The 15,797-nt window shown below is 43.9% G+C and overlaps 1 protein-coding gene across 2 annotated transcripts in view; it reads right to left on the minus strand.

Annotated features, from left to right (window-relative positions):
• Positions 1 to 15,797, minus strand: part of LOC126187631 (protein cycle) — a 948,550-nt gene that overhangs the window by 273,861 nt on the left and 658,892 nt on the right. Inside the window, exon 1 of one of the 2 annotated variants that reach the window (XM_049928829.1) lies at positions 3,756 to 3,997. The exons of the other annotated variant lie outside the window; for it this stretch is intronic. Within the exon in view, the coding sequence (XP_049784786.1) occupies positions 3,756 to 3,988 (233 nt within the window). The 5' untranslated portion in view covers positions 3,989 to 3,997. Of the gene's footprint in view, positions 1 to 3,755; positions 3,998 to 15,797 lie in introns of those variants that run through there. 2 annotated transcript variants of the gene reach the window in all.

Below are 15,797 nucleotides of genomic sequence, written 5' to 3' on the forward strand. Positions count from 1 at the left end.
ACCTGGGCTCAACTGTAGCGGAAATGATTGAGATGGCACGAGCATGTATGGTGTTTCGTTTGGGGCAGATGACCTAAGAGGATGAGGGAATGGATTCCAGCTAATAAAATAACCAGGAAAAAACGTCAGAAAATAACGTGGGAAAAGATGTCAGGAGAGCTATGTCAGAGAGGAAGCTGCAGGTGGAAGATTGGAATGATAGAAGACTTTGCACACTAGGATGCGAGAAACAACTATAATAATCTATTAAATCGCAGTAATAAATGGAAAGGTATATGTTATTGTTTACTGACATTTTGCGAGTGTTTAAAGAAGCTCTGTAGTATTTACAGGGTTGCATTTGTCGCATATATCTTCAAAGAAATCCTTGAAAACGTCGAAGAAGATACCATCTTGAATGGAAAGAAGTTGAACAGTATCCGCTAGGCTTATTATATTGTAATCTTTGCTGATAACTTCAATAGTCTGTAAAAACTTGAATCCCAAATCAACAAAAGTAGTGAGCGTTATGACCTAGAAATCAACAGAATTAAAAGAAAATTAACGGTCATCAGCGACAGAGACACACTCATCCGTCATCTAAACGTTGCCGAGTAATGTACGCGGCGGTTAGCACATTGGACGCGCATTCGGAAGGACGACGGTTCAACTCCGTGTCCGGCCATCCAGATTTAGGTTTTCCGTGATTTCCCTAAAACGCTCCAAGCAACTGCCGAGATGGTTCCTTTGAAAGATCGCGACATTTTTCCTTCCCCATCCTTAAAACAATTCAAGTTCCTGCTCCGTCTCTAAAGACCTCGATGTCGATGGGACGTTAAACGTTAATATTCCTTTCTTCCATCTTTTTCATCAAAACATTAATGGTAAACTTATTGAACAAGTAAACAAGTACACACATCTGGGAACTAATATCAACATCTAGTCGAATAACTGGCAATGAATTAAAGTCCATGTTGAGAAAGCCAGAGCTTCGTCTTGTGTTTCGGAGCCATCACCTCCCAATGGAAACAAAATTAAGATTTCTACGTTGCTACACGATTGCCATCCTCTTCTACGGAACTGACACCTGGACGTCGACTGATACGGCGGGTAAAAACGACTTGAGGCATTTGAGGTGTGGCTGTACAGGAGAATGCCAAGAGTGTCAAGGGCAGATAACATTACTAATAACGAAATTCTTCTCAGAATGGAGAAAGATTAAGAAGTTCCATACACAATAAAATGCAGTAAACTAAAATATCTCGGGCACGGAGAGAGAAAAGGAAACAGTCGTAAACTGCTGCAGAACATTCTTCATGGAAAGACACTGTGTAAAACAGGGTGAGAAAGAAGAACGTATTGGCTAGCCTGCAAGGTGAACAGCTGTACTGCAAACGGCTACTTGGTGTGTGAAACAACGCTGCGCGGTTACGTAAATAAAAGTAAGATTTATATGTGAACTACGGTGAGTGATAATTTCCATGTAGTTACCTCTACACTGTACATACTAATGTTAATCTGGATAAAATATCAATAAAGTACTCTCGTAATACTTCAATTATAACGTAAAATATGATTGGGACTTACGCAGTGCCGTCAGGTCCAGGGCAGTGATTTCACATGTTGAGGTTACATTGACTTCTGATTTTTTTCCTTTAATGTTTATAACTTTTTCTGTATTTCAGGACTTTTTGGTAATAAAATACATCCTTGCTGACGACACTATGGAATTTCATTTCACAAAAAAACAATAGAAATAATGCGTGACTTGCAAAACACTAATGAACTCCATGAGATTTTTTTTCCTTTCAGGCTATGACTACAGACGAAGAAATTCGTACTCATCCAGCAAATTGGCCAGGTGATGTTGATACACCATCTGAATGAGTGATGATAGTGAAGATGAAATGATGCATAGTACTCTGCGGAACAGTAACGCAAAATCTCTTCAGGCGTGTGCTAGTACTTCACAAAACCTTCACAGAACCTGAACTAAGCGGTAATGAGGAAGAGGCACACAATGAAGAAAATGTTCAAACTGTATCTCCTCATGTATGTGGTAGTACTTCGCAGAATATGGTTTGACAATCGTGCAGTTCACTTTCTTTCAAATTCTCACGGAAATGAAGTATGCAGTATATCTAGAACCCAGGAAGGTGGAACGAAGATTGGAGAAAGGTACTGACATTTATACAAGATTGTAATGAACACACGGGAGGTGTTGATAAAGACCGACATGGTGAGGTCTTCTTATGGGATATACAGAAAGTGAAAAAAAGTAATGGTACAGACTTTTAATGCAATGGTGGAAATGACGCTCATGTATCCCTATATTTCATACTGTGTCCTAAACGGGACACTTTTATTGACTGATTTCAAATGGTGAGAAATACATTTGGTCTACTCTCATTTGGGAAGCAACTGTCCAAAAAAAGGAAATGATGGCCCAAAAATTATCAAAATTCTCCTCTTTCAACTCCACAGAGAAGAAACTCAGCCTTTACGGTTCCAAACGAGGTACGTTTTCTGAATACACCATCTTACCGGCCAACATCCGTCAATTCAAGAGGCAGATGTGAACTTTGCTCATCTACAGAGGTGGAATCTAGACCCCCTTCACAGTGTGCAGAGAGTAGTATTTTTATGTGTTAATGAAAAAACTGTTTTTGTGTTACCAGAAGCAAACGAGGTACGTTTTCAGAATACACCATCTTACCGGCCAGCATCCGTCAATTCAAGAGACAGGTGCGAACTTTGCTCATCTGCATAGGTGGAATCTAGACCCCCTTCACAGTGTGCAGAGAGTAGTATTTTTATGTGCTAATGAAAAAACTGTTTTTGTATTACCAGAAGCAATAATCGTAGTTGGATAATTCTTTTGGGATTACTCAGCCCCTTAACGTACTTCGCGTGTATAATTCTGTCGGGAGTCTCTGGACATTTTATGCATTTTAATAACTATGTATCATTTTTTAAATAAAGTAATTTGCTCTTAATTAATAACTGTTGAAGTATGAAAGTAAAAACTTTGAACCCTGATTTTATATGTTTTAAAACCATTCAAAAGCCAAGGTCGCACAAAATATTTTTCATTCAAGACAGCCGGTTTCAACAGTCTTCGCTGTCATCTTCAGATTTTAAACACCTTTTTGTAGCAAAATATGGTCGTTTTACGCTAGACCTCATGCACAAGATGTGAAGTGGGTACAACTCAGCACATTATAAATGTTTGTCATCGCTAAATTTTTTAAAAACACCAAGAATCTTGTACGAAAGGCCACGTCTAATACGTGATGACAAACGTTTATAATGTGCTGCGTTTTATCCACTTGACATCTTATGCATGTGGTTCAGCGTAAATTGAACATGTTTCCCGGCAAAAAGATGTTTCAGACCTGAAGATGACAGCAAAGAGTGTTGAAACCGGTTGTCTTAAATTTAAAAAAAATATTTTGTACGACCTTGGCTTTTGAATGGGCTTTAACAATTAAAACAAATTGCCCGTCAATACTCTCATAATGAGAAAATTCAGTTGTATGTTTTAAAAGTACAGTAAATAAAGGGTTTATAAAATAACAACTGATCGGCAAAAAGTTTGAAGTTATCATTGGAGTCCCGTACTGAGGTGTTGTAGATGTTGGCAACACTATATTGGAGGCCAGATAAGAGTCAGCTTCACTGTACTCTATTGCAACGCCACCTGCATGTCTAAATTTACAGGAGCGTTGCGCAGCCTGCGTGGAGACATAAGTCAGGGACGCGCCGGAGGTACTCACTCGGATACGACGGACAGGTCGTAGTAGACGGGCTGCGGGGACATCTGGTGCTGGTGCTGGGGCTTGTGTGCGCGGCCGTACAGTTGGTGATGCTGTTGCTGCTGCTGGTGCTGATGCTGTTGTTGTTGTTGATGCTGGTGGTGATGATGCTGGTGATGGTGGTGCGGCTGCAGCAGGCGCGGGAACGCCGGCATGTCGCCCGCGCCGCCGCCTCCGGCGTACGCGCCGGCCATGGGGCGGTGGCTGTGGTGTTGTTGGGGCGGCGCCGCTCAGCGCCAGGGGCCTAGGCCGCCTCCGGGCCCGCCCGCCGCCTCCGCCTCCACCGCCGCCCCCGGGACTGCGCCCACGCCGCCCCCGGGTCTCGTCGCACCTGTCCGCCCCCTGTCCGTACCCATCACTGCCGGCCCGCACCTAGCTTCCAGCGCAGTTCCGGTCGCACTTCACAACACGTCACCAGTTGCCGCTATCTCTCACCCAACACCACCTCCGGAAAAAACTCTTCACCGGGAGAACAATAAGCCCCCGTCTACCTTTGACGATATCTCCAGTCGTCAGTCTGAAACGGTCTCATGAATCCACTGCTCCAAAAACAGAGCAAGCCGTTTTGCATCACCAGTATCCGTGTTCAATATTTCGCTAACGAGGTAGTCCAAACACACCACAAATCGATCGAATTAATAGTCCACAACGAAGAAGACGCACTGGGTCAAGTAGGGCCTACACCAGATATCAAATTTGTTCACAGATGCATGCCATGGAAACGTGGGAAAGTAATATAGGGGTCCACTAGCTCAGAAGGTGAATTCTTGAAATGTTACGACTGGGGTCAGGGAGATACGCTGTCACTGTGTCCCTAATTTACCATTTTCTGGTCATCTATTTACACATCACGACTCGAATTGTGGATGCTGAGTTTCGGTGATCGTCGAAGCTGAGAGTACGACCGCTGGAGTAACGAATTCGCTGTTTTTCTCGATGAACGACGAAGGCAGTAGTGTCACTGATCACAGCGATTTAGACAATCATGCGACGTACGTAACAACTGGGTATCGTTTCGTTTGCGCAGGCTGCTATCAGCAGTTTTGGTCCTCCACGAGGCGAGCAGCGTTGGCGATCTGTGCGACACGTGCCGACTGCACCACTCGCATTCCACTCTCCACCGAAGGCCGGCCGGTCCACATGTGTCGATCAGTCTGCACCTCCAGCACGCACCGTGAAACGACGTATCCTCAGTTCGGGATTAGCTCCAAGACATCAGCATTTCACATTAGGTCAGAGTCATCTGCTGAGAAGATCTTTGCTTCCGAAACTGGAAAAGCCGGCAGAAAATTTGGAAGCATAACAAAGAGCGTCCTTCTGCTAACGTGTACCGAAATCGCAGGTATATAATTTGCAACCCCCGTAGGCAATACGCTGCTGTTCGCGAATTATTCGGGTCAAGCGCACCAGTAAAACGAAACGGTAACGCTGTACGGTAAGTCTCTACAATTGTTATCGCGATATTTGAGCTTATGGTGCTGGGTCGTTAATAATTCCGTTTTTGACGAAGGCAATTCGTGGCACTGTACGTCTCCGAAAGTTTTACTTTCGTTTTGAACACGGTCGCAATGCGAGGCCGATCCGCCGGCAGCGCGAGGTGTTTGGCCCGGCACAACGCGCAGGAAACGAGTGCAGTGGGGTTGACACGTGCCGAAGGGAGCGACTTTGTTTACGCGGTCGCCACCTAGAACTGCGCGCGACCGCAGGGCACGGCTGCAGCGAGCACGCCGGCCAATCAGCGCTCGCCGCACCTGTTGCCCCTCCCCTCCACCGGCAGCCGCTCGCGCGTGCGCCCTCCGAGTCAACACCCCTCCGTGTCCTAGCGCCCTCCCCAATTTTATCGCGTCCTGCCTGTTGTCGGAGACAATACTGCCTGCTTCCGAGCGTTCGCATGGACACCTGATGTATCCAGCCCCTGTTAATATGATTGTTCGCTTTCCTCATTAGATACCACTTATCTGTGGTTCTTCACAGCTCAGAAATCCTCCGTTACTAAACTAGTTTTTGTGGGACTCGCTTTCTATAAGGTGTTCTTTCCGTAAATAGGATTAACATTAATTATTTACGAAACTGAAAGGAAAATCGGAGTTGAAAAAAAAATGGTTCAAATGGCTCTGAGCACTATGCGACTTAACTTCTGAAGTCATCAGTCGCCTAGAACTTAAAACTAATTAAACCTAACTAACCTAAGGACATCACACACATCCACGCCCGAGGCAGGATTCGAACCTGCGACCGTAGCGGTCTCTCGGGTCCATACTGTAGCGCCTAGAACCGCACGGCCACTCTGGCCGGCTTCAGAGTATAACTTCCCGTCGATAACGACTTGATTAGCGACGGAGCGCAAGCCCGTATTAGTGACGGCTGGGGAAGGAAATCCGCCGTTCCCTTTCGAAGGAACCATTCCGGCATTTGCTTTAAGCGAATTGGGGAAGTCACGGAAAACCTAAATGTGTACGGCCCGACGGAGTTTGAATAGTCTTCTTTACGAATTCGGGATCCAACGTGCTAACCACTGCGCCATCTCTCTCGGAATTAACGAAACTAACGGGTGACTAATTTCAACAAACAATAATATGTTTTAGATCCTTTGGAGCCCATAGCCAAAACAAATTTTTTGAATGACAACAAACTCCCACAGTGACTTGTTAGTTGGATCCAAATGTCCTTTTATTTGGATTTTCCATTACTGCTAAATTTCGACTGTTTAGCGATTTTCAGGAGTCAATATAACTGTACGTCTTGATCGCTATTTATATTTTTATTGATTAGAAATCATACATTTTAACGCTTTTCGGCCACAGCCGTCATCACAGTCACATTTAAAAATATCTGTGGTATACGTGTGCATGTGAGCTGAGATTATATATACTAATCGATATGTTAAATGTGACTCTGATGTCAGCAGTGGCCGAAACTCCTTAAGGTGTACAATTTTAAATAAATAAAAATACAAATAGCGACCGATACGAACAGTTATATTGACTAGTGACAATGACTGCAGACCCGTACTTATTAATAGACATTGCTAGTTGTGTCGCGTAACACGTCAAGCGAACGTATTTGGGTCACAAACAAAACGTTCTTCTAGTCGCACATTGTCGGTTGGTCGGACTTTAACGAGATGTCACAATGCGTTTCCTCAACAGCTGTGACGTAACATACCACTTGCAAGTATAAGCGCATACTGGACTAACTAGTTCTATTTCCCTGCGCTCTTTTACTTGCAAGTGGTATGTTACATCATAAGTTTTCAAGAATTTAGTGGTGACACGATGTTAATTTTTAATACCGGCCAATCCACTGAATGTTAACAACGCATGACTAGAAAAGTTTTACTGAAACACCAATGTGTCCCTTTGAGGCTACATACGATACACTTGAAAATCGCTACACATTCGAGCTGAGCAGCAGTGGAAAATCGAAAACACAAGGATATTTTAATCGAACTAGCGACAGCTTCTGGGACATATTTTTGTTATACAGAATCGTTGCACTTTGGACAATAGACAATTTTTCCCAACTGTGCAACCGGGTCTATTGTTAGTACTTTGAATGTAACAAAACAAAATGTTCTATAAAAATTTAGAACATTTCTTCCACAGGGGCATCTTGCGCTAACGATGAACAGGAAGTCTGACAAATGGTACATTGAGGCGCAGAATAATATCCGTGCACGTCATACAGTGACTCAGATACACATGCACATACAGAATAGGAGTATCAGTCAAACAGATCACATCTCCAAGTATGTTCTTGGAAATCCTGCCAATTATTCGACTACAAATGGCTCTGAGCACTATGGGACTTACTGCTGTGGTCATCAGTCCCCTAGAACTTAGAGCTACTTAAACGTAACTAACCTAAGGACATCACATGCATCCATGCCCGAGGCAGGATTCGAACCTGCGACCGTAGCGGTCACGCGGTTCCAGACTGTAGCGCCTAGAACCGCACGGCCACTCCGGCCGGCTATTCGACTACGCAATCTGCTAACTGCCATAGAGAAGGACTGAACATAGAGCACTGGGCTCATATAGCCTAGCAAATAGGAATGGTCACGTGACATTCGCATAACGCTGCTGTTTGCATTCTGTGCTAAGACCGAAGCGTCAATATTGCACATATTTTTCCTTTTCTTACATATCTGTTTATTAGTGACAGCAATGGTGAATAATGGTCGCTAATGTGGCCGCCGACTAAAATTATTTACGTCAAAGTGGAAAAGAAGAAAACTTAGGAGCAACCTTATATCGAACTCAGATCACCTGACCTTTCTATGTGTGTTCATGACAAATATCCTGTTCTGCACATTAGGAACACAAGTATTTCCACTCTGTGTTAAATATGACAGATAAAGATGGTTGGTTTCTTGTTTTTTTTGTGGTTTTCTTACGCTGGTGCTAGAAAATGGCTATCCTCTTTGGTTGTAGCAGTCCCTCTTATGTTATTATACAGGAAATGCACTTGCTTTGTGTTGTAATAGTATCACATAACTGCGCTGCAAATAAATGTTTCTCGGCAGCTTAGACAAATGGATATTAGACTTAAATGGAAAAAGAATTCTGTAACTTAGTGTCGCTCCCCTGTATGCACTTTAATCTTGTACGCTCTCGGATTTGTCGTCACTATTATTGACAGATTTTCATCATTGTTAGTAGCTGCCTGTACAGAAAAATCGAATCTTTTACATCCATGAGGTTCGGCATATGCCTTCGTTGGGTTACGAGTACAGCACGTAATATACTGCTATTAACACTTGGAAAACCCACTGTTTTCTAAGAAAATACTGCCCTACCCTAAATAAGTATCCCGCAGAGACTGTAATGACCAAATTCAGTAGACCTAAGTATATAGCCAGCCTCTTCCATCTGTGAATGGTGTCGGTGACGCGCTGAGGACAAGTAACAATGGTGTAAGTATGCCTCGAGACGAAGGTGAATGTCCATTCTGCTTCGATCTCACTGAAGCTGTTGTTAGATTTACTGCGTCAAAAACGCCCATCTAGCTGGGACGCTGCTGCCTAACTTGTTTGACAGCAGCATGAATGTTGTTGATAGTTGCTTACCGTCCAACTGGGTCGTACAGCAATGTGTTTGTGGTGCAAAGCGAATACAGGTGTTTACTCGTTGTTTCTGTCCATGTCACACCCAGCTCCGACGAGGCACAAAATACGTCACTTGTCGTTGGTAAAGGCCGAAGGAGCTCCTAATTGATGCGAACATGTCCTTACAAACACTCCTTCTGCAACGGTCAAACTAAAACAGCGAACTGAACTCGTAAACAACAAGCCCATAGTACACAGCAATCAGCAATTTGTCTGCTACTGATGTGCGGATTAGCCGCGACAGCAGCTAAAACACCTACTTGGGCATCATCATTTGTTGCAGGTCGTGGATGACGTTTCACATGTGGCTGAACACTTCCTGTTTCCTTAAATAACTTAACTATCCGGCGAACGGTCCGGACACTTGCATGATGTCGTCCAGGATACCGAGAAGCATACACAGCACTCGCCTGTTGGGGATTTTGATCACAACAGCCATACATCAACACGATATCGACCTTTCCTCCATTGGTAAACGGTCCATTTTAACACAGGTAATGTATCACGAAGCAAATACCGTACGCACTGGCGGAATGTTACGTTATAGCACGTACTTATACGTTTGTGACTATTAAAGCGCCATGTATCACAAAGCTAAAAAAGTAGTCAAACTAAAACATTCATATTTCTTTACGTACTACACGAATATGTAATAAAAATGGGATTTCCTATTTTAAAAAACGCACGTTTGACCTATGGCAGCTCCATCTAGCGGGCCAACCATAGCGCCATCTGGTTTCCCCCCTTCAAGCTAGACAAGTTTCGTTCTTTGTAGTTTTTTCGTTTGACGCTTATTTCGTGAGATATTTGGCCCGGTCACGATCAATGGACCACCCTGTATAGATAGATACACGACATTAGTTGTAAATCAAGGGTGCTGAAGAGATCGGGATCGATCAAAAACTGTTGAACTGTAGAGCCACCGAATAAGAAGAGAACAATGGCGTATAAACGGAATAGGCTTTTCGGAACTAAAGTTCTGAGGTGTCTCAAAAGCAAATTTTAGTCAGTATGTATTACAGGTTTTTGCATATAGCTGTGAGTTATGAAATTTTATTGCCGAAACACAAGCAAAACTTAAGGATTTCTCAGCAAGCAATGGAGACATCACTATTGATGTCGTGTCAGAAACATTCACATTTACACAGTTTGTAAACATTACATTATATAAAATCTGACAAAAACTTGGTATTCTATAAGGCCCTATACATCTTCCAAGCTGGAGTTTGGACACCACACTGAAGCATGTGTTCGACTGTTTGATCTCCACAGAGGCACTCGACATTTTCTTTTTTGTTATTGTTGGGTCTTGCCCACCCTCGTATAGGGTGCCTAAGGTATGCTGCGTTCTCGGAATACTATACAACAATTCAAGCAAATAACATTAGTAGTTTTCCTTCAATAAAGCAGGTTGACATTACTTAACTTGAATGTACAAAGGTGTTGCAAGCGATGGGCGACATGCAACATAAATCCGAGTCCTTACTATACACAATGTTCCTCCAAGTTGACACACGTCACTGACAACTGTTGTAACACTCTCTGCTGGGCCGTGCTAATACTCCGCGAATACTTTACACTAAAGTCCGGTCGAGGCTGTTTTCTTTTTTTTTTTCCTCTTTTTTTTCTCTTTATTGTGATTTCATTACCCTGCCCAATATGGGCAGGGGAGGGCTGACAGCGGCACAATCCGCCGCTCTTCAGCCAATCGGCTTTACAAAAATACAGAGGAGTGATTACGTAAAAACGGGATATAAAGAAGCACAGTAAATGGAGATGATGGGATTTAAAATATACACTAAGATGGGGACATACGCTGGGGGGACAGCTAAAAAGTCGACATAAAGTTAAAAGAACACAGCTGGCAAATCAAAGTGCACTTAAAAAAACACTGGAAGCAAACACAAGTTAACAGTCGGTCACAGGATAAAAATCACACAGAGCACGACACTTAAAAAACCACTGGAAAGGACGGAGCACTCATGAAGAATAAAAAACTGCTGGTAAGGACCTGCCGCCGAAGCTGGCAGGAGCGGCGCTTATATTCACTTCTTGCAGATGTCGCTCCTGTCGTGGTGTGGTCCTTATCAGCGTACCATGGGTCGACGTCGTTTCACCGCCTTCTCTGGTCTTGCGTTCTTTGTTTTCGTTCCGGCGCTTGTGGCTACGCCAGAACAGTCACAACCCCATCTGGCCATATTAACCTTGGATCTACCCACTCCCGGTCTCAATCTGAATAAGAACTTCCATATTAGCGTCCCTTGTCATAACGTAGTGGCAAGGTTTCTGATGCTCTTTTACAACCAGGTTGAAGAAGGCCCTTATCTTTCCACAGTTGTAACCTGGCTATTTTATCTGAGGTTGTAAATATACCTGATGTTCTAAGACAGCTCTTACTGGATTTCCGTCTTTGCACGTGCATTTCATGTTCCTGTAATCGATGAGTTACCTCCTGCTCCATTTTCTTTTTGTCCATATTTGCAGCTGTTTCACTTCGAACATAAGGTCTGAGCATATATTAAACAGCCTGTTATAAGTCTGCCTGTGTCGTTGGGACCTACACCCACCTGTCTGACGTGACTTGAATTACACCAAAGAAAAAAGGCGTGCTCTACTGCGGAAACTCGTACTGTTTCTATTGATTATGCCACTGTGAAGCAGCCAATTTTCTAAGAAGCTTGTTCGTGGTGGGAACTTGCAACTTTGTGTTCTTGCAGTACTTCTCGTACATACAGTTCAAATGGCTCTGAGCACTATGGGACTTAACATCTGAGGTCATCAGTCCCCTAAAACTTTGTACTACTTAAACCTAACTAACCTAAGGACATCACACACATCCATGCCCGAGGCAGGATTCGAACCTGCGACCGTAGCGGTCGCGCGGTTCCAGACTGAAGCGCCTAGAACCGCTCGGCCACTCAGACCGGCCGTACATTCAGTCCTTGATCAAGCCACCTCTAATTTTCGAGTGCCTTTCTCTCTCTCTCTCTCAAATGAAACAAAATTATCTACCGGCTAATGCTAGTTCACCAGAAACATCACGGCCACATTAAGTGGGTTAATGTATCTTGCGAATTACTAGAAGGGGCAGGAAAACAAATGGATCAGACTGGTGTGGAAGACTGAAATGATTAACTGCAAGTACAACTACAGTTGATTTGCTCATAAGTGTTCTTAATTCATACGAAGTTGTCAATTTGTCATTAGAATTATGGTTCTTTTTATTTCACTTTATCTAACTTTTCTTTACAAGTAGTCTTATGAGCAGTTTGATGTGACCATCAACGAATTCCTCTCCTCTACTTCCCTCTTTACCTCAGAGTAATACTTGCACCCTGAGTACTCAATTACTTGTTGGATGCATTCCAGTTTCTGCCTTCTTCTATCGTTTTCATCCTCCACAGCTCCATATAGTACCATGGAATTTATTTCCCGATGCCGCATCATCTTTTCTCTTCTTCCTGTAACGTTCGCCGATTTTGCATAGAGCCTCCTCATTTCTTACAATATCACTCCACGTAATTTTCAACTTCTTCTGTAACACCACATCTCAAACGCTTCGATTTTCTTCTTTTCCAGTTCTAACACTATCCATATTTCACTGACGTACAATGATGAGGCCCAAATATACATTTTCAGCAATTTCTTCCTCAAATTATTGTCTGTGTTTGATACCAGTACACATCTATTGGGGAGGAATGCCGTCTTAGGTCTGCTACTTATGTCCTCCTCGGTTCGGTCGTAGGTAGCAGAATTCCTTAATTTCGTCTACATCGTGACTCAGCAATTTTGATGTTAAGTTTCTCGCTATTGTCATTTCTGCTGCTTCTAATTACTATCATTAGACACACTACGAACGTTTTGCGATACGTCATGTGTTACGCTTCAGTGACGAAAGTACTGACGTCCAGTAGGCCACTGTCGAAGTTCCGAAGATCGCACATAAATCTGTAGAAATCGGTTAAATAATAATCATAATAAAAAAAAATGTTCAAATGTGCGTGGATTCCTAGGGGACCAAACTGCTTAGGTCATCGGTCCCTAGACTTACACACTACTTAAACTAACTTATGCAACACACACACTCATGGTCGAGGGAGGACTCGAACCTCCGGCGGGAGGGGCCGCGCAGTCCGCGGCATGACGCCTCAAACCTCGCGGCTACTCCGCGCGACTGGTAAATAACAAAAATGGCCCAATTTTGCAGATGAAGACTGAATTTTATTCTGGAAAAATATATGGGGCGTATACCACAGATGCTCAGCTGCTGAAAAAACAAGACGTACTATCTTAATACATTTCCATCAAATCTATTATGCATGTAAATGACTTGAAAAAACCTTGAATCCGTAACTCTGTGCGGAATGCTGTTGTGGATAAATGGGGGAATATATGGGCTATTTAGCCCCGACCCATGTATAAACTTTCTCGTATTCGTATGCGCATGCGCATTCAAGTAACTTCCCTTGTCTTGCGCATGTGCATACATAGCGGGTCAGGCTTGTAAGTGAGCGACCGTTTGTAGCTGCAGTTTATGGCGGGTCACGGCCCATCGAACATAGGCCAGTGTGAGGTGGAGCGTACACCATTAAGTAGTGGTTTTGACTTTGTACATATGTACTGTTTGTGTTTTCCTTTTCTTTTCGTTTATAAATGTATAGCTATGGTGTTCTTTTAATCATTGACAAAGGTCTTCTTAGGCACTTGTGGGTTTTATTGTTGTTCTGAAGAAGGTGTAGTTATCTACGCCAAAACCTGAGTAAACACTTAACACCAGGTGCTTCTTTCGCAATGGAGGCGGGTTTTTAGTTTCATAATACATTAACCAACAATTGCTACCGCGCTGCGATGTTGAAGGTTCTTCAAGACAAAGAGCTTCAAATTGGTAATTTGTGGTAAGGACTATGGGACCAAACAGCTGAGGTCATCTGTCCCTAGGCTTACGCACTACTTAATCTAACTTTAACTTATGCTAAGGACAACATATACATCCATGCCCGAGGGAGGACTCAAACCTCCGACGCGAACCGTGGTCAGACGCCGCAGATCGCACGGCTACCCCGCGCGGCGAAAGAGTTTCACAAGTTCAGCAGGTCAACAATGCTTTGGTCCAACTCCGACTCCTATGCAAGCAGTTATTCGGTTTGGGATTTAGTGATAGAATAGTTGGATGCCCTCCTGCGGGATGTCGTGCCACATTCTGTGTAGCTGGCCCGTTAGATCATCAAAAGGAGAGCTGGCTGGAAGTCGCTGCCCATAACGCTCCAAACGTTCCACGATTGGTATTCCACCGCTGTCTGGGACATCTCCAGACATGTCTTCATTGGTCGTAGGGGCTCAATGCAAATCTGGACTCGTCAACGAATTCAGCTCCAGTCAATGCGATCCCAGGCTGAACACGTGCTTGGAGACGCCCCGGACAGCGGTGGGATACCATCCTAAGTGTCGCCCGCCGTACAACCAGGAGTGATGGTCTGAGGTGCCATTTATTTTCATATCAAGACTCCTTTGGTTGTCATCCGCGGCTCCCTTACAGCATAGCGGTACGTGGACGATATTCTATGTCCCGTTTTGTTGTCCTACATTTCATCAAGATAACGCCCGCTCTCCCACGGCGAGAGTTTCTACTGCTTGTTTTCGTGCTTGTAAAACCCTCCCTGGGCCAACAAGGTCACTGGATCTCTTCCCAGCTGAGAACGTTAGGAGCTTTACGGGCAGAGTTTTCCAACTTCCTCAGGATTCTGACGATCCAAAGCGCCCGCTGGACAGAATTTAGCACAATATCTCTCAGGAGGACATCCATCAACAACATTAATGAATGTCAATAGCTGCTTGCATAAGGCCCAGAGGTGGACCAACGGGTTACTGACTTGCTACATTTGTGTAGCTCTTTGGCTTGAATTCATCACTCAGTTTTCTGAAACTGCAGTCATTTGTCTGTCTGTACATGTGATTCGCAGCTACCGATTTCCGTCCCATTCGGGTAATTCCTTCATGTTTTAGAGCGCATGTAAGCAGAAAACAAAAAAAAATAGTGAAAAGATACCGTAGTGAATCCTGGGGAAGATTCTTTGCTAATGTTGAACATGACATTCACGGTAGACAGAACATAGCGTTTTAACTTATGAAACACATGAATTAACTAAAAAAAGATACTGCAGGCATTGATGTCTTATACCATAAAGAGCCTACATGTAAATACTAAAATACACTACTGCCCATTAAAATTGCTACACCACGAAGATGATGTGCTACAGATGCGAAATTTAACCGACAGGAAGAAGATGTTGTGATATTCAAATGATTAGCTTTTCAGAGCATTCACACAAGGTTGGCGCCGGTGGTGACACCTACAACGTGCTGACATGAGGAAAGTTTCCAACCGATTTCTCATACACAAACAGCAGTTGACTGGGGTTGCCTGATGAAACGTCGTTGTGATGCCTCGTGTAAGGAGGAGAAATGAGTACCATCACGTTTCCGACTTTGATAAAGGTCGGATTGTAGCCTATCGCGATTGCGGTTTATCGTATCGCGACATTGCTGCTCGCGATGGTCGAGATCCAATGACTGTTAGCAGAATATGGAATCCGTGGTTTCAGGAGGGTAATAAGGAAGGCGGTGGCGGGTCCCAACGGCCTCGTATCACTAGTAGTAGAGATGACAGGCATTTTATCCGCATGGCTGTAACGGATCGTGCAGCCACGTCTCGATCCCTGAGTCAACAGATGGAGACGTTTGCAAGACAACAACCATCTGCACGATCAGTTCGACGACGTTTGCAGCAGCATGGACTATCAGCTCGGAGACCATGGCTGCGGTTACCCTTGACGCTGCATCACTGACAGGAGCGCCTGCGATGCTGTACTCAACGACGAACCTGGGTGCACGAATCG

The sequence above is a fragment of the Schistocerca cancellata genome, chromosome 5 (genome assembly GCF_023864275.1).
Source record: "Schistocerca cancellata isolate TAMUIC-IGC-003103 chromosome 5, iqSchCanc2.1, whole genome shotgun sequence".
Taxonomy (NCBI): domain Eukaryota; kingdom Metazoa; phylum Arthropoda; class Insecta; order Orthoptera; family Acrididae; genus Schistocerca; species Schistocerca cancellata.